The 25226-nt window shown below is 45.9% G+C and overlaps 1 protein-coding gene across 21 annotated transcripts; it reads right to left on the reverse strand.

Moving 5' to 3' along the window:
- Window positions 1-453: 453 nt before the first annotated feature.
- LOC100274763 (pentatricopeptide repeat-containing protein At4g13650) lies at window positions 454-24203 on the reverse strand. Of its 21 annotated transcripts, none has more exons than XR_004856231.1 (7): window positions 23791-24170; window positions 23565-23651; window positions 10204-10254; window positions 3402-4119; window positions 3255-3317; window positions 1091-3182; window positions 475-974 (listed from the first exon to the last, which is right to left on the reverse strand). XR_004856231.1 is itself a non-coding variant. In XM_008671233.3 (6 exons), the coding sequence occupies exons 4-6, from the start codon at window positions 4075-4077 to the stop codon at window positions 1315-1317; spliced, it is 2607 nt and encodes an 868-aa protein (XP_008669455.1). In that variant the 5' UTR covers window positions 4078-4119; window positions 10204-10254; window positions 23565-23651; window positions 23791-24170; the 3' UTR covers window positions 475-1314. The 21 variants fall into 21 exon arrangements, 8 of the variants coding, with proteins under 8 accessions (XP_008669455.1, XP_008669453.1, XP_020403894.1 ...); XR_004856232.1 differs by having other exon boundaries at window positions 1085-3182; XR_004856233.1 differs by having other exon boundaries at window positions 454-974; window positions 1085-3154; window positions 3255-4119; window positions 23791-24195.
- Window positions 24204-25226: the final 1023 nt, after the last annotated feature.

The raw sequence follows: 25226 nt of genomic DNA on the forward strand, positions 1-25226 counted from the left end.
TGAGGTGGGCCCAGAGTGTCAGCATGAAGGGTGAAGATATGTTAGCACTAAGTGCCCACATTAGATTCTTAATAGAGTAAGTATAGACAAATAGGTATTGAAATATTTATTCAAATATAATTATTATTTATTTATAAACATTAAGGTATGTGTGATCTAGTAGTTACCTCTAAATGTTTGGAACAACAGGATGTGAGTTCGTGTGTTTACTTTGCACTATTTTTTACACGATATGATAGCGTGCAGAGGGTGAAGCCGTAGTATCAGCTCACATTATATTCTTAATAGATTATAGTATAGATATAGATTAGACTGAGTTCACCAACCCGTATATCTTCATAGTGCATTTTAAATCTACTCAGTCTACAGTGCGCACACAGTGTTTTGCACTGCCAGATCCGCCTGATGGTGAGCTGTCTTATGGACGTTATATATCAGATCTCTCAGTGAAGCTGAAAAGATTAGCATTCCAGGTGCCACATAAATAATGGATCGATATCCAGCATGAGAACTGAGAAGAGCTACAGAACCTAGTACATTTGTATTAACTTCCAAATGTTATTTTTTCACAAGATAATGGCCATAAAAACTCTTATCATCATCAAAACACCAAATTACAGGAAGAGAGCAAACTGCAGCAAGGCATAATATCCATATATGACATTCTGCAACCAATTGATCAAAGCAGAGCACACCCAGATTTCCCTCTTCAGTTCAAGAAGATCACCACCGAGATCTGTTTCTGCACTCTCTTCAATCTGAAATAAACACAAGAACTTCTGAACATGAAGGCACAGACATCAGAAGTCGTAAATGTTACCACTTTAAGGGATCCTGATTGAGTCAGTAAACAGCATATTGATCTGCATTTCTGCAGTCTGACAAATATCTTAATCCATGTCATGATTACAGATGGTCTCATTTAACGCAGTGAACCTTAGACACTTGACTAGTTGACTCTGAATGAATGGTGCCTGAAACAAGTGTTGCAGGTAACGGAGTTAGTGACATTCAGGACAAGACAAATTATAATGGTTAAACAAATGAGTTGCGACAATAATGAAAACCACAAAGATAAAAAAACCTCAACTTCATGCGACAGGTATGAATGGCTCTTCCAATTTCCAAAGCCCTGTACATGTTTATCTAGACATGCTAGATTTCGCATGGCGAATCCATTTCCAGATACATACATGTCACAATAGCAGATATAAGTGTAGACCCCAGACATCTTAAAATGAAAACCATTAGGAATAGCACTGGGGGGATTTTTCTATAAAAAAAAGTGCTGTAAACACTTTGCAACAGCCCAATTCACCAGTAATCTCCACATGAACAGCTGCCACTGTTAAAATGGTGAAATCTGTACACATCTCGTAATACAATTTCTCTTCTTGTGACTTCAGAGGTACATTTCATCCAACTGTGGCAGTCATCACATACACGAAGGTTCTTAATCACTCGAAGAGGAATACAAGGAGGCAAAGTCATTAACCCAAAAGCAACAGCTAACTTCTCACTATGGACAAAAGCAGTAGGGTCTTTCTGCTCTTGCTCTTTTTCATGAAACAAATTAGGGTTCTCTTGCTTGTATCCTATTTTGGATAACCTATCATTTAGCTCAGACAAAAACTTGTATATCTGATCGGACAAGGGGTGCAACCGATCACCAACAAAGAATGCATGGACTGCATTCTTTACTTCAATCCAGCTTCGACCTGGTTCTTTTCTAATTCCTCTGTCTTTCATCATCTTTCTGACCTGATCCCTGTTGGCCCACTTCCCAGTAACAGCATATGCATTTGATAGGAGGACATATGATGCCGAATCATGGGGCTCTAACTCCAGGAGATGTTTGGCTGCAAGCTCCCCAATTTCGATGTTCTTGTGTACTTTACACGCACTGAGAAGTGTTCGCCAAATCATTGCATTAGCAGTGATAGGCATTTCATCAACAAATCTCCTTGCACGGTCAAGTTGGCCTGCTCGTCCAAGAATATCCACAACACAGGCATAATGGTCAGGTATTGGATTAAGTCCATACACATTAGACATGGATTTGAAGTAACTAAGGCCTTCCTCAACCAAACCCACATGACTGCAAGCAGCTAAAACACCTATGAAGGTGACATCATTTGGTTTCAGACCTTCTTGCTTCATCTGATCAAATAAATCCAAAGCTTCTAGTCCACGTCCATGCTGTGAACAACTTGTTATGATAGTATTCCATGAAACCTCATTCCTCAGTGACATTTCAGAAAAGATCATCTTGGCATCTTCAATACTGCCACACTTTCCATATAGTGAAATCAAAGCATTGGCAACTTCAGTTTCAGAGGTGTGCCCTGTCTTAACAGCTCTACCATGTACTTGTTTTCCTTGTTTTATATCTGCAAGGTTAGCTAAAGCGCTAATAGCGGAAATAAATGTGAACACATTGTACTTGGCACCTGCTTGACCCATCTTCATGAATACCATGAGAGCTTGTTTATAAAGACGACTTTGTCCAAAACCTGATATCAATCCATTCCATGTGATCTCATCCTTGTGTTCAATTTCCCGAAACAAAGAGAAAGCTTCTTCACTTCTTCCACATCTTGCATACAGGTTTACCAACGTGTTCCAAATTGAAATATCAGCTGCATAACCAGAGACATAAACCCGAGCATGAATCTGCAGGCCCTGGCGCATTGCTTTGATCCCAGCACAAGCACTTGCAGCACTAGCCAGTCCTATGTTATCTGGCCAAACTCCACAGTCCTGCATTTCTTTGAATGTTGCAAGAGCCTCTTCACAAAAGTCATGCTGCACATATCCAGCAATCATTGAGGTCCAAGAAACCACATCTCTTTTTTCAAGCATTTCCAGAATTTTTCGAGCTTTATCAAGACATCCGTATTTAGAATACATATCTATCAAGACACCACTAACATACATATCAGATTCGAATCCATTTTTTATGCTTAATGAATGAATCTGCTCTCCAAGTTCAATTTGCCCAGTGCAAGTGCAAGTCCTCAAAATGCACGGGTAGGTGAATTGGTTGGGGTGTATACCTGTAGCTTGCATCTGACCAAAGATTTCAAAAGATTTTGCTAGATCACTAATCTGCCCATATGCCACAAGCATTAAATTCCACAGTACCACGTTTGTCCTATCACCCAGATTGAAGATATCATGTGCTGTTTCAATGTCACCACATTTCACATACAGATCGAGGAGTGAGCCTTCAGTTATGTAATCAAAAGACATACCTGCTTTTAGTAAATATGAATGGAGTTGCTTCCCCTTTTGAAGATCTCCCACAGAAGCACAGGCTGCAAGCAGACTGGCAACTGTCACACAATCAGGCCTGAGCCCTGACAACTGCATCTCATCAAAAATCTGCAAAGCACACTCACCATGTCCACATTGAGCATGTCCTGAGATCAATGTATTGAATGTCACTCGATCACAGAACAGCATGTCACAAAATACCCTTTCTGCTAGCTTAAAGGATCCAAATCCTAAGTAAAGTGCAATAAGTGCATTGCCCACAAAGGTCTCCGAACAGAATGCTTGCTTGTAAACTTGGGCATGGATCATCCGACCTTGAGCAAAAAGTTTTCCTTTAGTGCAAGCACTCAGCACACTAGACAGAACATATGGCGTAGGAATAACAGCAGTCCAATGCATCTGGCTGTAAAGCCTGAAAGCTTCCTTTCCAAGACCACTCTGTGCATACCCTGACAGCATGGCAACCCATGAGACATGGTCCCTGGAAGAAAGCTCCTTGAATACCTGCCGTGCCTGCCACACGAGCCCATTCTTTGCATACAGATCGATCAGCAAGTTGCCTATAAGGCGGTCAGCCCCAAGCCCACGCACGACTGATGTCGCGTGGATCTCCAGCACAAGCGGCCATCGGTTGCCTCGCCCCCTGCATGCCTGCAGGGCACATGTGAGGTCCGCAGAGCCAAGAGCTCTATGATGGCTTGCCTTGGCAGCGACAAGCGACAGGATTTTCTCTGGGTTGTCAGGCACGATAAACTTGGCAAGCGATCGGTGCAGCGAGGCTGCCACTTCCCGGCATGTCATTCCGTTGAACAACTCGGCGACGGCAAGGTCGAGCTCATCATCCTGAGGATCAAGAAAAGTATGTAAGAGGTGCTGGACAATGTGCACTACCAACATAAATCCATTATGTACCATACAAGCCAAATATAGTAGCTCAAAGCAGTTTATGTTAAAATATATAAATAAATAATTATTGAGAGCTAATGTAACTTAAAGAAGGAAAAATTGCGAAGACAAGGTAAGATGTGTCTCCCGCCCCTCTGCCCCCTCCACCCCTTCTTCCCGGCGCTCAAACCAGCCACAGCCCTACGCCGACGTCTGCTCCAGGCCCGGCGGCCACAATCCTCCCCTCCCCAACGTCGGGTTCCCCCTCCCCCTCCCTCTCTCCGACTTCGTTGCCTGCTGGCCGTTCCAAGGCCCAGCGTTGGGGCGATGATGGTGGCAACCATGATGGTCGGCTGCCTTCCTACAAGGATGTGCTCGTCTCCTCTTCCTCCACCCTCCTCGCCACTCACCCCGTTGCTGGTGATGACTGGGTGACGGTGGTCAATCGTCGTGCTCGCCGGCGTCGTGCTCGCCGGCGTCGTCCTCGCCCGCTGGAGCCTCTGCACAGGCCCGTCCCTGCCGACCTGCGTGGGAAGTGTTTCAATTGCTTCTCCCCCTCTCATCGCGCGGTGGTGTGTCGTCGGCCGGTGAGGTGCTTCGTCTGTAGGCTGCTGGGGCACCGTGCTCACGTGTGCCCGCGCCGGCAAACAACACCTCCCAGACCACGACGTTCCAGGGTGTGGCGCCCTGTCTCCCTCGCTCTGCCTCCCATGGGTTCCCCGAACTGTGCTGCTGGAGATCATTCGGGTGGCAGCGGTGCTGGTCCTGGTAGTGGCATTGGCTCGGGCTCCGGTGGCGGGGGACACAGGCGCACTCGCCGGGGACAGGCGGCGGAGGCCAGCAGTGCGGCTAGAACTGATGGTCGTGGTGGACCTTCGGATGAGCTGCCCTAGCCCCCTCTGGAGGACGTTCGCGCCATTTCTGGGCCGCCTTCCCCGCCTCGTCGTTTCATCAAGCGCACCAGGAGGATCGCCCAGGCTGAAGATGATCTCCGGCGTGCTCTTCTCATCTCCGTTGTGGTCTGAGGTGTTCTGGCCGCACCGCGGAAGTCTCTGATGCGTTCTCTCTGAAATTTGATCTTGAGGATGATGCGCTCGACCTTCGCCTTGTTGCGCCGAATACCTTCATCGCCCTTCTACCCAACGTGGAGCTGGCTGATCGGATGCTCAGTGAGGGTCAGTCCTTCTATGCACCTCCTCTTCGAGTGCACATTAGGAGGTGGTCTCGTCAGTTCTTGGCCTCCGGAAGAGAGATGCCTTTCGTGCTGGATATTGAGCTTCGCGGCCTCCCGTTTCATCTCCGGGATGTTCATTCTGCTGAGCAGCTTCTCGTTGGACACTGCCTGGTTCATGAGCTGCTTCTTGGTCCTGAGGAGGTTGTTGATTTGTCTTCATTCCGGCTGCGTGTCTGGTGTGATGATCCGGATAATCTGCCTTCATCTTTGGATCTCCATGTGGAGGAGCCGCCTGTGGACGTTGGGCCGTCTTACCCACGCACGGTGACTTATCCTATTTCAATCCTGGTTTCCAGACCTGGGAGTTCGCCGGAGCAATTTCCGCCGCCTCCTCCTCCACCTTCACCGCCAACTTCGGACAGGCAGGATGAAGATCGTAGCAGCAATTCCGAGAATCAGCAGAGGCGTCGTCTCAACTCCCAGCCTTCAGTCGGTCGGCCATCTGTTCTTGCGCGCCTGGGGCCGCGCGTCCAAGTCAATCCGGCGGCTGGCAGGACATTGATTGCCGCATGCAAGATTGCCTCGGCTCCTGGGAGAGGGACACCAGTTGATGCGCCAGCTCTCTCTGTTGCTTCGGTTCTTGAGCCGGCGGCGCCTGTGTCTCCCTCACCTCGGATCCCATCCCTGGAAGAGCCGGTTAGTGCGCCAGCAGTAATGGCTAATGCTTCGTTTCCAGTGCTATTGATGAGTGAAAATCCTGCGCGTGCTCGTCCTTCGGTTCAATCATGTTTGCCGCGCGCCAGTGTTAATGCGGCGGCTGGCACGCCTGTTATTGCACCAGATTTGGTTTGTATCCAGGAAACTAAAATGTTAATGGCTAGTGTTAATGGCTAAAGCTAATGTGGTTTGTATCCAGGAAACTAAAATGGCTGAAATTTCTTTGCATACAATTTTGACTACCCTTGGGAGTAATTTTGTGCACAAGCTAGCCCTTCCCTCAGTTGGGTCTAGCGGGGGGATTCTCGTGGCCTGGAGTAATGAGATTGGTCCGGCAAGCGCTTCTAGGGTGGATCACCATAGTGTGACAATTCAGTTCAGTCCACGTGACCAGCAGCCTTGGTGGTTAACATGTGTTTATGGGCCTCAAGGAAACAGCGACAAAATTCAGTTTATGCAAGAGCTTCGCAACGTGAGATCTGCTTGTCCTGGGCCCTAGATTTTAATGGGCGACTTCAACCTCATCTACAAGGATGATGATAAGAGCTCTGGCAATTTTAATAGGCACCTCATGGACAGATTCAGAAGACTCATCAACGATCTGGGGGTGAAGGAATTGGCCTTACATGGAAGGAAATTCACTTGGTCTAATCGTCAAGATCCACCCACTCTTGTCAAGCTCGATAGAATGTTTTGCTCGCCAGATTGGGAACAACTCTTTCCTAATTGCCTTCTGCAGAGTGCTAGCACTGACGGGTCTGACCATTGCCCTCTGCTCCTTGGGCTTCATGATTTATCTCCTGGGCGCAGGAGGTTCCATTTTGAATCTCACTGGACAAAGGCACCTGATTTTCTGTCGACAGTGGAGGCTGCTTGGAACTCTGTTTCCTCCTCCCCTTGCCCTTTTGTCACCCTCTCCAAAAAATTCAGTGCAACGGTCAAGCATCTTCAGAGCTGGTCTCAAAAAAGGACGGGACATATTACCTCTCAACTTGGGATGGCAAGGGAGATTATGCATAAGTTGCAGTCTGCTCAAGATTTCAGATCCTTGTCGGTGTTAGAAAAGTGGTTGGTGGATCAGCTTGATGGTCGCATTGTGGCCCTCTCATCGCTGCAGCGTTCTATGGCTCGGAGTCGCTCCAGGATCTCATGGTTGGCTGAAGGGGATGCCAACACTGCCTTTTTCCACCTCCATGCTAAATACCGGAAAGGCAAGAATTTTGTTGGCAATCTGATTTCTGATGATGGATCGGTGAAGACATCTCATGGGGATAAGTTGGAGGTTATCAGTGATTTCTTCCACAAGCTGCTGGGATGTTCACCTGACCGGGCGCACACCATTGACCTGGCTCAGCTTGACATCCCTGCCCATGATCTGACATCGCTGGACAGCCCGTTTACTGAAGATGAAGTCTGGAAAACAGTCCTATCTCTTCCTCTAAATAAGGCTCCCGACCCGGATGGTTTTACTGGGAAATTCTATAAGTCGTGCTGGCAGATCATAAAAGGGGAAATTATGGCTGCTGCTACAGCTGTTTGGAGCAGAAAATGGGTGAATTTAGATCTGCTAAACTCAGCCTACATCCTTCTCTTGCCCAAGAAGGACGATGCCTGCCAGGTCAAGGATTTTCGGCCTATAAGCTTGGTCCACTCCTTTGCTAAGCTCATCACTAAGCTTCTAGCAAATAGATTGGCTAGTCACCTTGACAATATGGTATCTCAGAATCAAAGTGCTTTTATTAAGGGCATATCCATTCTTGACAATTTTATGCTTTTTCAGCAGACAGCCATTATGCTCCACCAGAAAAATTGTGCAAGGATCCTTCTTAAATTGGATATCACCAAAGCGTTTGATTCTGTCTCATGGCCGTTTCTCCTCGAAGTTATGAAGCATTTGGGCTTTGGGCAAATTTGGTGTGATATTATCAGCACTCTTCTTGCATCTCCTTCTTCTCAAGTTCTTCTTAATGGTGCGCCAGGGCAGAAAATTCTCCATAGAAGGGGTCTTCGGCAGGGAGATCCTCTCTCCCCAATGCTTTTTATCCTGGTTATGGATGTTTTGTGCTACCTAACAAAAAAGGCAGCTGCTGTGGGATTGTTGGAGCCGTTATCAGGAAATTCAGACCACTCCCGTATATCTCTTTATGCTGATGATGTGGTAATCTTCCTTCACCCGGTGACATCTGATGTTGTGACCACCATGGATATCCTTAGGATTTTTTGAGAGGCTTCTGGGCTTAAAACAAATATGGCAAAGAGCAGCATCTTCCCCATCCGGTGTGCTGCTGAAAAATCTGGATATCATTCACAACTTGCTGCCTTGCGCTGTTGCCAGCTTCCCCTGCAAGTATTTAGGGGTGCCTCTTTCCTTGAAGAGGCTTGGGAAACAGCACCTCCAACCGTTCATCGATAAAATTGCGGGTCGTCTTCCCAGCTGGAAAGCTGATTTATTAACCAAAGCTGGAAGATTGATCCTTGTCCAAGCGGTCTTGTCGTCAATGACTATTTATTTAACTATGGCCATGTATCTACCTACTTGGGTGATTAAAGCAATTGACAAAATCAGAAGAAGTTTCTTGTGGAGAGGAAGGAAGAATGCTTTGGGAGGTCATTGTATGGTAGCCTGGAGCAAGGTTACTAGACCAAAAAAGCTTGGGGGGTTGGGCATATCGGACCTGCAAAAAATGAATTGGGCTCTTAGGCTGCGCTGGCTCTGGCTGCAAAAAACTGATCCTGACCGGCCCTGGGCTTCCTTTAATATAAAAGCTCACCCTTCAGTGAAGGCCTTTTTCTCGGCAGCGGTTTCCTCGGTGGTGGGCAACGGTAAAAACACTTTGTTTTGGACTGATAAATGGATTGATGGTCAGAGTCTCTGTCAGTTGGCCCCTCACCTGGTCAAGACGGTCTCTTCTAGGGCTAAAAAGAGGAGTGTCCACAATGCTCTCACAACAAGGGGATGGGTGCAGGACATTCGAGGTGCTATCACCCTTAATGTTCTAGCTGAATTCTTCAAAGTGTGGGATCTCACCGCTCACTGGGAGTTACAACAGGATCATGAGGATAAGCACATATGGCTTCTCTCTAGCTCAGGTCTTTATTCCACCAATTCGGCATACACTGGTTTCTTTTTTGGATCAACAACCTTTAACCCCTAGGAGAGGATTTGGAAGGCTTGGGCGCCTGGTAAATGCAAGTTCTTCATGTGGCTTGTGGCTCATGGTCGTTGCTGGACAGCTGACCGTCTGGCAAGAAAGGGGCTACCTCACCCTCAACTCTGTCCGTTGTGTGATCAGGAGGAGGAGGAAACCCTAAACCATCTACTAGTTTCCTGCGTCTTCTCACGTGATGTTTGGTTTCAGATTCTGAAAATTGTCCGTTTGCAGCACCTTGCTCCTAACCTTGCGACCTCTTCCTTTGAGGTTTGGTGGGAAGGAGTTGTCACGGTCCCGGGTAATCCAACATATAAGGGGCTGTTAAAGGGCCTCAATTCTTTGATCATTCTTGGGGCTTGGGCCATTTGGAATCACCGCAACCGTTGTGTCTTCAATGGGGAGCACCCTTGTTCTACCATGGTCATCAAGTGGCCAAGTGGGTCAAGGAGGAGTCTCACAACTGGTGTAGGGCTGGAGCCAGTGGATTAGATAGCATCCTTTCTGCTCCAACGCACTAATCGGCGTCCTTCTTTCTTGGTCATGAGGGCAGTTGGTCATAATTTCATTGTACTTCTAGCTATCCTTGAGTGTGTGTGGGTTAGTTTGGCTTGTATGAGGTTTCTTATCCTCACCTTTTTTCCTCTTAATATAATGATACGCAGCTCTCCTATGTTTTCGAAAAAAAATGTAACTTAAAATAATTATTGAGAATAATAATCTAACATTCAAAAAGGCATGACATATTAAGGAGCAGCATACCAGCAGTAAGTAGTGAGCAGTCAACCAGTGGCGGACCCAGGATTTACTGAAGACTAGGGCCTCTATCTTGCAGCGAAAACTATATATTACACATCTAACATACTCAATAGGGGCCCATAAGCCCATTAATATCACACAACAACTGAGCCACACAGATATATAACTAAGACGAAGATCATATTTCTAACTAATCTGATGATTGAACTACAATTGCTAACTTGATGAGATAAAAATAAATACCTAGTGTCTAGTGAGGTACTGTATTTGCATCTTCCATGTCCTCATCAAGCCCTGAATAAAATGAAAAATTCATAAAAAAGATTAATTATTGAACATGCATTTCTAATTTAAATTTAAATGTAACATTCCATTATAACAAGCACTACTAGTATGTAGTTTAGGTGACTTCTTCAAACGAGATTTCAATTTTCAAATATCAAAGGACAATACTTAGCAACCAAGACGACCACCACTATTGCAATTGATGTGCAAAGCATGTATATAGAAAACATATGAATTCTCATCTGTTATCCGTCTTTGCAACCCATGAAATTCTCCTCCCATGTTAGATCCATACCTGATGCTTCTAATTTCAGTTTTCAATCTAATTAAGTAGGAATTGATTATAGAGAAAGAAGTAATGGAGATTGGTGGTACTCTTACCAGAATCAAGGGAGCCAGCACCCAGCGGCCAGGAATTGAGGGGGAAGGGAGCAGTACCAGCGGAGCCTAAGGGCTCAGGCCTCTGCCCTCGGGAGAGCCGGGGGGGAGTGGTGGAGGGAGGGCGGGGGAGCGGATGGTGGTACTCTTACCAGAATCAAGGGAGCCAGCACCCAGCGGCCAGGAATTGAGGGGGAAGGGAGCAGTACCAGCGGAGCTTAAGGGCTCAGGCCTCTGCCCTCGGAAGAGCGGGGGGGAGTGGTGGAAAGGGCGGGGGAGCGGAGGCAGACGGGGTGCGCCTTGGGCGTCCGGCGTCACGACCCGGTAGACAGTGGGTTGTCCGGCCGTGGGTGGAGGCTGGTGTGGTGGCGAGCTGCGTAGAAGGCCTACCATTTTTTTCCTAAGAGTGTCTGCCATTCTGAGCCAGTTAGGACATGCATTAACGTTGGTCTGATCTCGTTGGTTGGTTGCTTCTTTTCTATGAACCAGAGCTGCATAATTATGAATTTGACTATATAATAGAACTGATAATAGGTAGTTCGTCATAGAAGAATATTTATAAGGATGTAGTAGTCGATTGTACTTTTGATGGATTATCATCACATTATTTGGATAGAAACTGCCTTGTATGCTATGAGTAATTTCTTACTGGTCTTTTTTAGCTTGGTAGACAGTGGCCATTTTTCTAACGGCTAACATGGCAACAGCCAACAAAAGTATCTACAATACAAGAGTATAAAATACAGAGGAAATGACCGCCTATATATTTGAAAATGAAAGAAACCATTTGATTCAAAGACTATGTTGCTAAGAAAACCTTCGATGTTAACTTCAACTCTTGACTTCCAACAAAAAAAAATACAACCATGAGGCATATACAACAAATATCGTCAGAACAAATTAAATCGAAGCTAAGAAGATAAAATAGGAAACATGCATTTGGAATTTTGAGTAACAGTGACTTAAATGCTTTTAATTTTTGCTAGAAGCTCCGGTGAGAGAACCATGTTACCATTTAAACAAATAGACTGACAAATGACTGGACAGGGATAGGTGGACTGTATTAAGGCAAATACTGACACGTTTCGTGATGAAGGCAAACATACATTTTAAAGTAAGAATAGAAGACAAGTAGTATACAACAATAGTACGGCTGTGAGATCTTAGTGTTTTGGGAATATGAATGTGTGATTGTGTGTTATCAAATGTTGCAACCCATACATCTAGCTTCTACAGTTTTCGAACAATGCTCATACTTTCAGGTATTTTGTTGTGCATTTGACTCATGGATCAATATAAAAATAAATAAGTAAAGTTAATAATTTTGGGATAAAAACATAAAATAATTATATATTAGTGGCTTTTGAAGTATGTGACTATACAGGGATACTTGGTACAAAGCTTAGCGTATAAAAAAGTTCAATTAATTTCATCTTTATTTATTTATGTTCTCAATGCTGGTAATAAATATGCAAAAAAAACATCTGTTTAGATCATATCATATGTAAAAAGGAAGCACGTCGTACAGTCCTCATATTAGGCTGACTGTACATGGTTCTGTACTCTATATTTAGAGAAGATTCTCTTTGTATGCTCCACCAGCGTCCTTTAAAGCGTCTTCTAAATAAAGAGGATGTACCTCTATCCTCTACAGGTATTGATCACGAATTGGGGTCTCAAAAACGATAAATCACGACACAGTTCGATGACAAAATCCTAATGTGGCGGCAGTTGCTGATAAAAGAGGTTAGGGGCATGAAAAACCCCTAAATGTACCCCTAATTGGCTCCAACACGATACACTGCCCAATAGCCCAACGCATGGTGTCGCAACATCGAAACAAAATCTAAATGTTGAATTGTTTCGACGATTTCTATTGACTCTAGACGAATTTTAAATTGTTTCCAGCTCGGTTGGAAATCTTATCTCTTTAGCTTTCCATCTACATAAAGTGTGACCTAATCGGAGTTTGGATGCATCCTAGGCGTCCGTTTTAGTGCAGACTAGTCGTGGACTCCGAGCTGGAGACGAAGTTGAGTCGGACTTGGCTCCCTCTTGTCGCGAACGTCCTAGCTTCTCCTCCTTGACATCTTGGCCTTTTCCAAGTCCTTGTTGGTCCTCTCCAAGGTTCCTAATCATCAAAACATCCATGGCACCAAGCGTGAACTCTAAAACACAATTGACTATGTTAGAACAAACCTAAAGATTCAATTGTCGCACACGTGCTTCTGTTATCGGTTCATGGGTTGTTCATATGGGAGTGATGTACTAATCATATACCTTCTTCTTAATCTCCTTTGCCATGATACATGTGTGGTCTACCTTCAGAAAGAGGGATATTTTGTTGAAGGCGAGGGTGGCGATGTCTTTCTGTAGGAAACGGATGACGCCTAAGGGGGTGGGGGTGAATTAGGACTTCAAAAACTTTCACTAAACTAGGCCACAAATAATTCCCTAAAGCAAAACATATGCTAAGTGTTGCTATCTCTACCGCAATGGCTGAGTTTCAATCTACACTATGTAAGTATGAATACAAGATTGAAACTTAAATGCTTAATATAAATGCAGAAACTTAAAGAGCAAGGTAGAGATGCAAACTCTCGTGGATGACGCCGGTATTTTTACCGAGTTATCCGGAACCACGCAAGGTCCCGACTAATCCTCGTTGGTGCCCCTACGCAAAGGGAAGCCCACGCGAGGGCCAAGCACCTCAGTCAAGTAACTCCGTAGAGAACCGCGGGCCTTCTCCACGCGCAAGTGGTGCTCCGCTTCTGGCTCCTCTCGGACGCTCCCCGCCATCTCCACTATCGAGCTTCCGGCTGAAAATGTCACGGGCCTCGTTCCCTCCGGTACACGGTGGCGGCCGTGACACAAACGCGGTTGTCACAGTCTCGCAAGACTCTTGCCCCACTCGGTACAATAATGGCTCGCGCAAGAGCCGAGAGGTTTAACTTACCTAAGCACCTGCGCTAATCACCGAGTGATTCTATTAAGCACTTGGGTGTAAGAGCACTTGGGAATGTCTACTATATGCCTTGGTATGCCTCTTGGGCTCCCACACATGGAAATGGTCGGTTGGGGTGTATTTATAGCCCCCAACACAAATATAGTCGTTCGAGGAAAGATGCTGCTTTCTGTGTTGCACCGGACCGTCCGGTGCCCTGTCCGGTGCGCTTAGCCGTTAGTTTGTCAGAGCAGGTGACCGTTGGCGCGTAGACCTTTTCACACCGGACAGTCCGGACTTCACACCGGACAGTCCGGTGGTCTTCCCTCCGGGTGCCACCTGGAACTAGCCGTTAGGGCTGCAGTTCCTGGTGCACTGGACAGTCCGGTGCCCTCGACCGGACAGTCCGCCTGTGGCAACACATCTTCTTTCTTCTTGGTCTTTTCTTTGATCTTCTTAATGTCTTCTTTTGAGGTGTTGCTTTCCTCAATTCGTTGGCCCAAGTAATTATAGCATCCTGTGAACTATAAACACAAACACTAGCAAGCACATTAGTTCACGGATTGTGTTAATCATCAAACACCAAAACTCATTTAACCAAATAGTCTGGGGTCCATTTTCCTTACAATCACCCCCCTTTTTGGTGATTGATGACAACACAACCAAAGCAAGCAAATAATACAGACATTTGAATGAAAATATGCATTCTACTTGCTAGAATGCATGTTTGTCCCCCAAAATGTGATATTATGGACTTAAGTCTCCCCCTAACTCCATAATTTTCACTCTCTAAATAAATAAAAAAATAAACTAGAACTCTTCACGTGGGTATTTTCTACTCAAGTTAATTATATGTGTTACTTGACATCTTAGGGCATTTACATGTTGGTGCTAATCACTGCAGCTCTGCTAGCGTGATGGATAACATCTACTTATGCTTGCCCCTAGGTTCTGGCTATTCTCATATGAATCCCACATTCTCAACTAAGATGGATCGGCTAATTTTCTTGAGCTCGGCTAATCTCCGCATGTAGCGTAGCTCTACTTTGATCGTTCTCATCTCCAGCATATGGGATTCGGTTGTTCTCAACACCAGATCTGGCTGTAAGTTTCCAACGGGCATTTTTCATCTCTTCTTCTTTACAAAGGAAGTGGTAAACGCAAGTCCCTGCCGTCGCAGATTTCCTGAACCGGCAAAAGACAAGCAAACAAAAAGTCTGAGCAAATGAAAGCTAGCCAGAGCGACACACTGCGTGCGAAGCACCAAAACACGTACGGAGAGGGAGGGGGAGAAAAGAGAGAGGTGGCGACAAAGGACGAGGTCAAGGACTATACAATGTCGAAACATATTCAGTTCATATTTACGCAGTCAATAAAGTTTTATTAGTCACTTGCATACATAACATAGAGTATATACTACTTACAATTTAGCCATATAATTTAGAACATAAGACAAGATGTGAATAAGCGTAGTGATCATAGTGAAGTAGATAAATGTTTTACGCTCCTCCACGCAGTCTGGTGCCGACGTGAACAGTGGCATCCCGTTCCACCCCAATAGAAGGGTGGCAGTAGGCTCAAGTCTCGTGTTGCCATACACAAGATACTGGTCTCCTAGCACTGTGTTTGTCCTCTGTGCATACAATTGCATCAGATTCTGCAAAGGCGCATCCAGTCATCCAGATCAGCTTTCACAGCTAGCTCTCCGGAGGCATGTCTCACAAAGATAGGTATCGTCATCGTCGACCTATCAGCATCGACAGAATCCCGATTGTCCTTGGGTTTGAAGAAACACCCCTCCGGCTCCGTTGATGGAAGGAGCATGCATCTTGAGATAAATTGCTCTGCTGGTGAATCCTATAGTAGTGGCGGTAAATCATACAGTCTTGGATATAGAGTTGTAGGCTTACAGGTTGAAAGCTAGTCAGAGTGACACACTGTGTGCGAAGCAACAAAACACGTACGGAGAGGGAGGAGGAGGAAAGAGGGAGGTCGCGACAAAGGACGAGGTCAAGGACTGTAGCAAAACCAAGCGGCCAGCGCGCTCTGTTGTTTGCCCTCCCTCTCCCTAGTCCCTCCCCATACTCTTCCCCAGTCCCCTCCCTCTCCTAGGCGCCCCTTCGTTCTTAGGCTCAGCGGCAATCTATCTGCAACCTGGGAGAAGCGAGTGGGAAAGCCCAGACACCGCCATGACCCCCATAGGCCGCGCTCGTGGGAGCACGGCGTCGATTGTTAGCGCCGCCCACGGCGAGGTCATCGTGGTGGCGCTGAGGCGTCGTCATTCCCTTCCTGCGCAGCGCCTCAGCCTGACTTTCGTCTAGCAAGCCATCGCCCTGCCGCCCAGGGTGATGCATGTATGTACAAAACAGTTTCATGCTATTTTCTTAATTAAGCAAAAAAAAATCATGCTTTATTTTTGCGCTTTTCATTATCTAGAAAGGAACAACCATGGATCATCTTTAAAGACTTAACCCATGGTTGTTCCTTTCTAGATAATGATGATCCATACATGCATCACCCTGGGCGGCAGGGCGATGGCTTGTTAGACGAAAGTCAGGCTGAGGCGCTGCGCAGGAAGGGAATGGCAACGCCTCAGCGCCACCACGATGACCTCGCCGTGGGCGGCGCTAACAATCGACGTCGCGCTCCCACGAGCGCGGCCTGTGAGGGTCATGGCGGTGTCTGGGCTTTCCCACTCGCTTCTCCCATGTCGCAGATAGATTGCCGCTGAGCCTAAGAACGAAGGGGCGCGCCTAGGAGAGGGAGGGGACTGGGGAAGAGTATGGGGAGGGACTAGGGAGAGGGAGGGCAAACAACAGAGCGCGCTGGCCGCTTGGTTTTGCTACAATCCTTGACCTCGTCCTTCGCGACCTCCCTCTTTCCTCCCCCTCCCTCTCCGTACGTGTTTTGTTGCTTCGCACACAGTGTGTCGCTCTGGCTAGTTTTGAACCTGGAAGCCTACAACTCTATATCCAAGACTGTATGATTTACCGCCACTACTATAGGATTCACCAGCAGAGCAATTTATCTCAAGATGCATGCTCCTTCCACCAACGGAGTCGGAGAGGTGCTTCTTCAAACCCAAGGACAATCGGGATTCTGTCGATGCTGATAGGTCGACGATGACGATACCTATCTTTGTGAGACATGCCTCTGGAGAGCTAGCTGTGGAAGCTGATCTGGATGACTGGATGAGCCTTTGCAGAATCTGATGCAATTGTATGCACAGAGGACAAACACAGTGCTAGGAGACCAGTATCTCGTGTATGGCAACACGAGACTTGAGCCTGCTGCCACCCTTCTATTGGGGTGGAACAGGATGCCACTGTTGACGTCGGCACCAAGTTGCGTGGAGGAGCGTAAGTTCAAAACATTTATCTACTTCACTATGGTCACTACGCTTATTCACATCATGTCTTATGTTCTAAATTTTATGGCTAAATTGTAAGTAGTATATATATACTCTATGTTATGAATGCAAGTGGCTAATAAAACTTTATTGACTGTGTAAATATTAACTGAATATGTTTCGGCATTGTATAGTCCTTGACCTCGTTCTTTGTCGCGACCTCCCTCTTTCCTTCCCCTCCCTCTTTGTACGTGTTTTGGTGCTTCGCACGCAGTGTGTCGCTCTGGCTAGCTTTCATTTGCTCAGACTTTTTGTTTGCTTGTCTTTTGTCGGTTCGGGAAATCTGCGACGGCAGGGACTTGCGTTTACCACTTTCCCTGTAAAGAACATATGAAAACAAATGCCCGTTGGAAACTTGCAGCCAGATCTGTTGTTGAGAACAGCCGAATCCCATATGCCGGAGATGAGAACGATCTAAGTAGAGCTACGCTATATGCGGAGATTAGCCGAGCTCAAGAAGATTAGTTGATCCATCTTAGTTGAGAATATGGGATTCGCATGAGAATAGCCAGAACCTAGGGGCAAGCACAAGTAGATGTTATCCATCACGCTAGCAGAGCTGCAGTGATTAGCACCAACATGTAAATGCCCTAAGATGTCAAGTAACACATATAATTAACTTGAGTAGAAAATACTCACGTGAAGAGTTCTAGTTTATTTTTTCTTTATTCAGAGAGTGAATTATGGAGTTAGGGGGAGGCTTAAGTCCATAATATCACATTTTGGGAATAAACATGCATCCTAGCAAGTAGAATGCATATTTTCATTCAAATGTCTGCATCATTTGCTTGCTTTGGTTGTGTTGTCATCAATCACCAAAAAGGGGGTGATTGTAAGGAAAATGGACCCGGACCATTTGGCTAAATGAGTTTTGGTGCTTGATGATTAACACAATCCGTGAACTAATGTGTTTGCTAGTGTTTGTGTTTGTAGTTCACAAGATGCTAGAATTACTTGGACCAACGAATTGAGGAAAGCAAAACCTCAAAAAAAGACATTAAGAAGATCAAAGAAAAGTCCAAGAAGAAAGAAGATATGTTGCCACAGGCGGACTATCCGGTCGAGGGCACCGGACTGTCCGGTGCCACACGCTGGACTGTCCGGTGCACCAGGAACTAGAGCCCTAACGGCTAGTTCCAGGTGGCACCCGGAGGGAAGACCACCGGACTGTCCGGTGTGATGTCCGGACTGTCCGGTGTGAAAAGGTATGCGCGCCAACGGTCACCTGCTCTGACAGACTAACGGCTAGGCGCACCGGACAGGGGCACCAAACGGTCCGGTGCAACACAGAAAGCAGCAGCTTTCCTCGAACGACTATATTTGTGTTGGAGGCTATAAATACACCCCAACCGGCCATTTCCATGTGTGGGAGCCCAAGAGACATACCAAGGCATATAGTAGACATTCCCAAGTGCTCTTACACCCAAGTGCTTAATAGAATCACTCGGTGATTAGTGTAGGTGCTTTGCGAAGTGCTTAGGTAAGTTAAACCCCTCGGCTCTTGCGCGAGCCATTATTGTACCGAGTGGGGCGAGAGTCTTGCGAGACTGTGACAACCGCGTTTGTGTCACGGTGGCGACCGTGTACCGGAGGGAACGAGGCCCGTGGCATTTTCAGCCGGAAGCTCGATAGTGGAGATGGCGGAGAGCGTCCGAGAGGAGCCAGAAGAGGAGCACCACTTGCGCGTGGAGAAGGCCTGCGGCTCTCTACGGAGTTACTCGACTGAGGTGCTTGGCCCTCGCGTGGGCTTCCCTTTGCGTAGGGGCACCAACGAGGATTAGTCGGGACTTTGCGTGCTTCCGGATAACTTGGTAAAAATACCGGCGTCATCCACGAGAGTTTGCATCTCTACCTTGCTCTTTAAGTTTCCGCATTTATACTAAGCATTTAAGTTTCAATCTTGTATTCATACTTACATAGTGTAGATTGAAACTCAGCCATTGCGGTAGAGATAGCAACACTTAGACAAAACCTAGTTTGCACATTCTAGTTTGTTTATTTGCATAGGTTTTGCTTTAGGGAATTATTTGTGGCCTAGTTTAGTGAAAGTTTTAGAAGTCCTAATTCACCCCCACACCCCCCCTTAGGCGTCATCCGTTTCCTACAGAAAGGCATCGCTACCCTCGCCTTCAACAAAATATCCCTCTTCCTGAAGGTCGACCACACATGTATCATGGCAAAGGAGATTAAGAAGGTATATGATTAGGACATCACTGACATATGAACAACCTATGAACCGATAACAGAAGCACGTGTGCGACAATTAAATCTTTAGATTTGTTCTAACATAGTCAATTGTGTTTTAGAGTTTACGCTTGGTGTCATGGATGTTTTGATGATTAGGAACCTTAGAGAGGACCAGCAAGGACTTGGGAAAGGCCAAGATGTCAAGGAGGAGAAGTTAGGACGTTCGCGACAAGAGGGAGCCAAGTCCGACTCAACTTCGTCTCCAGCTCGGAGTCCACGACTAGTCTGCACTAAAACGGACGCCTAGGATGCATCTTAACTCCGATTAGGTCACAGTTTATATAGATAGAAAGCTAAAGAGATAAGATTTCCAACCGAGCTGGAACCAATTTAAAATTCGTCTAGAGTCAATAGAAACCGTCGAAACAATTCAGCATTTAGATTTTGTTTCGATGTTGCGACACCGTGCGTTGGGCTATTGGGCAGTGTATCGTGTTGGAGCCAATTATGGGTACATCTAGGTTTTTTTCATGCCCCTAACCTCTATTTTATCAGCAACTGCCGCCACATTAGGATTTGGGTTGTGCTTAGATTCATTTGGTCATCGAACAGTGTCGTCATTTATCGTTTTTGAGACCCCAACTCGTGATCAATACAATTTTGGTTGTATTCTTCATGTTCTTGCTTGTGATGTTGATTGCGCTTGCACGGATAAGCCTTCATGGAGAGGTCACTCATGTGTCACGGGTGATAACCAACGTAGCAGTGGTGTAGTGATTGCGAAGATCCATTCGTTCGGAACCTTGGATCATCAACGTCGAGATCTCCACCCAATAAAGTTATCCTACCTCACGGAACATTGAGTCTCGCCTTCTATCAAGTGGTATTAAGATTCAGGTTGCACATGAGGTATAATCTTACCTTTAGGTTCATTTTGTTTCGTCCCATATTCCATAAAAGCCAACAAGGATATAGATCGATTGTTCCCCGACCTACAACCATCGCCTTAGCCTTTGCACAATTCAGTTTTGGAGTCCGTAAATCTGAGTATGTGTCCTAGATTGAGCTTGGTTGCTGGTTTAGATTTGTTTTCGTTTAGTTTAATGCTGGTTTAGATTTGTTTTCGTCCTAGATTTAACGTATAGAGGGTGAGATATAGAAAACGCTGCTAGAGAGGAACAAGATACAAAGGAGGAAATCTTTTAGAAGAGGCTGTAAATGAGGGATATAGAGGAGTTATAAAGGGTACTGTTGAAGGTAATCTTAGTTTTATATATATATATATATATATATATATATATATATATATATATATATATATATATATATATATATATATATATATATATATATATATATATATATATATATATATATATATATATATATATGACGTCTCAAATGATAAAAAAACTCGGCCGGGAGGGAAAGACCGCCCTCCCGGTATTATATTAAGAAGAGACCGAAACATGGTCCCGGCCGAGAAAATCCCCGAACCCTGGCCCCCCATCACTAGCGGGCCGTCACCGCCCACTCTGCAACGACCCAGCCGGAGGGTGGCGCGCAGGACGTAACCCGGGAGCGGGCGGGGCACAACGAGGGGATTTTTTTAACCAAGCCAGAAATTCGCCCCCGAGGGGTATCGAACCCAGGACCTGGAGGTGCTACTCGGAAGCCTTAACCATTACGCTAGAGGCCCTTTCGCACGTCTCAAATGATATAGTGAATGACAAGACATATTGCAAGAGTGCAAGCTTTATATATCGGTATGGGATATCATCGTACAATACTACATTAGATGGATGACATTGAGCACAGACTTCTATATTCAATGATGTTGTTCTAAACATAAGATGTATTGGTCAGTAATATTTAATTTTAGCTGCTATTGATAAAGGTGTAGGATAGAGCTCTATTATTAAAGCTCATCGAGTAATTAGTCTTATTAGTATTTGGATAATTTGTACTTTTGATATGCAAAGATAAGAACTTGCAACCATGGTTCTTAAAGCGGTAAGGCGAGATAAGACGTTGGACCGCCGCCTGGACGCCTCGGCGACGCCTAGGCAACGCTTAAGGCGACGCCTTATCAACACGAGAACCAGCAAAACAACGACATGGAGGAAGAAAAAGAAAAAAGGAGAAGGAAGGATTCAGCCGCCGCCACTCGATTTCGCCGCCGCCGGAGCTGATCTCGCCGCCGCGGCCTCAGATTTGCTGCCTCCGACCCCGATTCAGCTGTTGTCGGGCCCGATTCAGCCGCCGCCAGCCTGATTCAATGGCGGGCATTGATTTCAAGTCGCCTAGTCGCCTGGTCGAACCCTGGGATCGACCAGGCGACTAGTCGCGATTAGGCGACGACTAGGGCGACTAGTCGACCCCTAGTCGGTCCTAGTCGGTCCCTGGTCGTCCTACACTAGTAGTTATACTTATATAGGTATATATATAAATATACCTGTATACATTATATAAATTAGAGACTGCAGTAGTGCAGCAGGCTGCAGGACTACAGGAGAAGGGGCAGGGACGCAGGGTGCTGTAGCCGCCGCCCGCCAGTGTAGCCGTCGGCAATCAAAGTCCAGGACTGCAGGGGCGGTGCAAGAGAGGAGAGGAGACATGCAGAGAGCCAGAGACTGTTGGTGGGTAGGTTAGAATAGGAGAGGAGAGGATATGTGCAGTGACTGTAAATGGGCTAAAAAAGGCCCAATAACTAAACCCTAGCCGGGACGACCAGGACACATAAGTCGGACGACTAGTCGCCCTAGTCGACGATTAGTCGGACGACTAGGTTGTCTGGTCGAGTCGTCCAGCAAATCGTGTACCAATTACCGACCAGCCCGACTAATCGCGATTAATCGCGATTAGTCGGACGACTTGAAATCATTGAGTGGTGCCCCTTCCTCTTCCCCTATGCCCTCTTGCTGATTTAGCTAGGCGACGGGGACGCCTAGGAGTGTTGGGCGCCTGGACGTCTAAGCGACGCCTTTGAAACAGTGCTTGCAACGTCATAAAAATAGAGTCAATTGCTGAGCGTGTGAAAAAAAAATCTATTGACCCACTAATATAAGCCTATCTCTTGTAGAAAGTATGGTATGTGTATTGTAATGAAGGTCCATACAAAATACTTCTTGACATGGGATCTGTTGTGCAAGAGGTTCTGGAAATATATTTGGCATGGACCTTGCCATGTTCTTGTTTTGTTCATAGATTATTTAAGAGTCTAGATCGTCAATATGAACTAATATAGGCACAGGCTATGCCTGGGAGTATTATATCTAATGGAGAGAATTAACACAAAAATTGTTGTAACTACACATAAATCTAGGGCTAGATAATTCTACCTTTCTAAATGGCTACATATTACATGGAATGGATCTGTAGTCGCTCTCATCAGTTTATCAAAAAAATTCAAGATGGACATGAACATGATTAAGTATCAAACAATATGACATTGCACTTAGATAGATGAAATAATATGAAAAAAATGAATATCATGAATGGACGTATCAACATCAGAGATACTACTTTAGATCATATGACTGGCTAAGCCAGCCCGAAATCGGAGCCTGGGCACTGTTATAAACTTTTAAATCTCATCAAAGTCTCTATTCAATATAGTCCTGCTAGTTTCCCGTGCCTCTTAGTCCCAAGATATTGCATCATAATTTCAGCTCTTAACCAGGAGTTCTGGATGCAATTGCTCTATTTCTCATAGCTCACGTTACGATTAGTGTGTGTTGTCATGGATAGACCGATAGAGAAAAACGCCAGTTGCATACTGTTTCTGCTCTGGACAAAAAAAATGTCGAAGGAAATGTAACAAGAGGCAAGGCTCTAAATTAAGTGACACTTAAGCAAGGAGGGGCTGATGAACGCACAACTGAACTTAGCTCTATGCCTCTATATAAGCCAATATGTCATTGCATTCTGCAGGAACTCAGTTACAGGCCAAGAAATGTCAAATACATGTTCCACTAGAGCTGGATAGAGTTGGTGAACAGATAAATTTTCTAATGCTTGATTATACTGCTCAGGTTCACACAATAAAGTGTCAGAGGCATCATGAACTGTTCTCACGGACACGGGCCCTGCAACCATTGGGTTCAAATCCGTCATGAGAGTGTCAACCAAATGGATTGGTTCTACCATTACTCTGAATAGGCTCATTGGCAGAATGGTATATGATATATCCAATCCATGTAGGTACTTAGCTTTGATATAGGCTAACATGGTGACAGCCATACAACAAAAGATACCAAAATCTCACATGGCCTGCGTACCATGAGCCAATGCATATGCAAAGCAAATAATTGTAGTAATAAGGGCTAGAGGCTCCAAAAACAAGTACACACGTGTGCAAAGGATCAGAGTAACTAGAGAAAGATAAGGATGCATATGTACCGGAGTGCTTTGTTTGGGTTGCATGGTGCCAAAACCCAACCTATCCAAATCACACTCATATGGCTTATTCGTGGAAGAAGACAATACCTATAAAATAAAAGGTACCATTTTCAGAGCTAGAAGGCAGGGGATTTTGTCAATATAAAAATGTTCAAGACACAGCACGATTATAGCATGTTAAGATAGCAAGCATGTAACTGGCGAACTAACTTGTGAGTAACAATACCATTCAGCAGAAGCTCCGAGACAAACACTTCCAGACCTGTAGCAACTGTACAGAACTTGTTCCCTAAATTGCGAGAAATGGAGGAAGCAATAAAAAAATTAGGAGGGAGTAGCCCGGCCTGCGGAGTGCGGGCCTGGCCTGGCGGCGAGCAGGTGCTGGTACTATGCGGCACGCAGCGACTGGCCTGGGCGCCAGGGCCGGTGGCCGCGCGGGAGCCGGGCGCGGGAGGAGGGAACCGGCTGGCCGCTGGCCTGGAGCGTGAGCGGGTGGGCGAGCTCGCTAGTGGCTGGCTCCTTGAGCTGGGAGGCTGGCGACTGACGCTACTCACTCTAGGGTTTGACGTGGGGCGGATGGAGCCTGGAGCAGGCTGGCGTGACTTGGGCCGCCGCAGGCCAAAGCCTGGGCACGTGCCCGGGCCTCCGCCACTTCTATATTTTAGCTCTTCATCAAACTAGGGGTGAAAACGGTCGGAAACGATCGAAAAACACTAAAACCGTTACCGTTTTCATATTTTTTATCGGAAACAAAATCGGAAACGGTAACTTCGGAAACGAAAACGATATCGGTATTTCGGAAACATCGAAATCAAAAGTTCGGTACGAAAAATACATCGGTACCGGTCCGAACCTTAAATACAATTTAGAACTAGCCATTAGAGCATATCACAGTTCTGACTTTGAAGTTCACTAGACAACTCCAACATCATATGCTTCTGTGGAGATGACCTTAACTAGCCATTAGAGCATATCACAGTTTCTACCTGCAAATAAAAATTGCGACATTGAATAAAAATTGCGACATTGAATAAAAATTGTGATATTAGAGTAGATCACACCTTCACAGTTTTTGCACTAAGATAAGTCACGTGAAGATACTCTTAGTCTTACATATAAACTCGAGAAAAAAAAAGCCGATCATGGTGACTGGTGACTAAACAAGCTTTGCTTCTAAAATCTTAAATCTAGTTGACTAGGCTGATGGAAACCAACAGCCAACACAGCTTTTTTGAGAAACAATAGGCAACACAACTGCATAGTGAAATACACGATGAAGCTAATGCTAGGATTAAACTGACATGCAAGTGGTGAGCCCTCCGCCGGACTCTAGCGCCACCTTGTTTGACTCTGCTCTTGCTTGCTGACTGCAGGAGGGCTACAATACCAACCTCGACGTGGCTATTGCTCTAGCAGTGGGTGCCGCAGCCCGGTAAGCAAAGCTAGGAGCCTAGGATTGCAGATTAGTTACCGGATTGGGGGCAGAGCAGCAGAGGTGCCGCAGCCGGCAGTGCGTCCGTCCGTCCGTGGTCTGTTACTCTGGTGGATCTCCACTCCACGCGACGCAGCCGGCAGTGCGTCAGTGGGTGCCGCCGCCGCCGCATGATTTGGAGCGCTGAGCCATGGCGGCTGTGTGCCTATGCCTGTGCGACGGTTGTTACA

This window comes from Zea mays, chromosome 2 (genome assembly GCF_902167145.1).
Source record: "Zea mays cultivar B73 chromosome 2, Zm-B73-REFERENCE-NAM-5.0, whole genome shotgun sequence".
Taxonomy (NCBI): Eukaryota; Viridiplantae; Streptophyta; class Magnoliopsida; order Poales; family Poaceae; genus Zea; species Zea mays.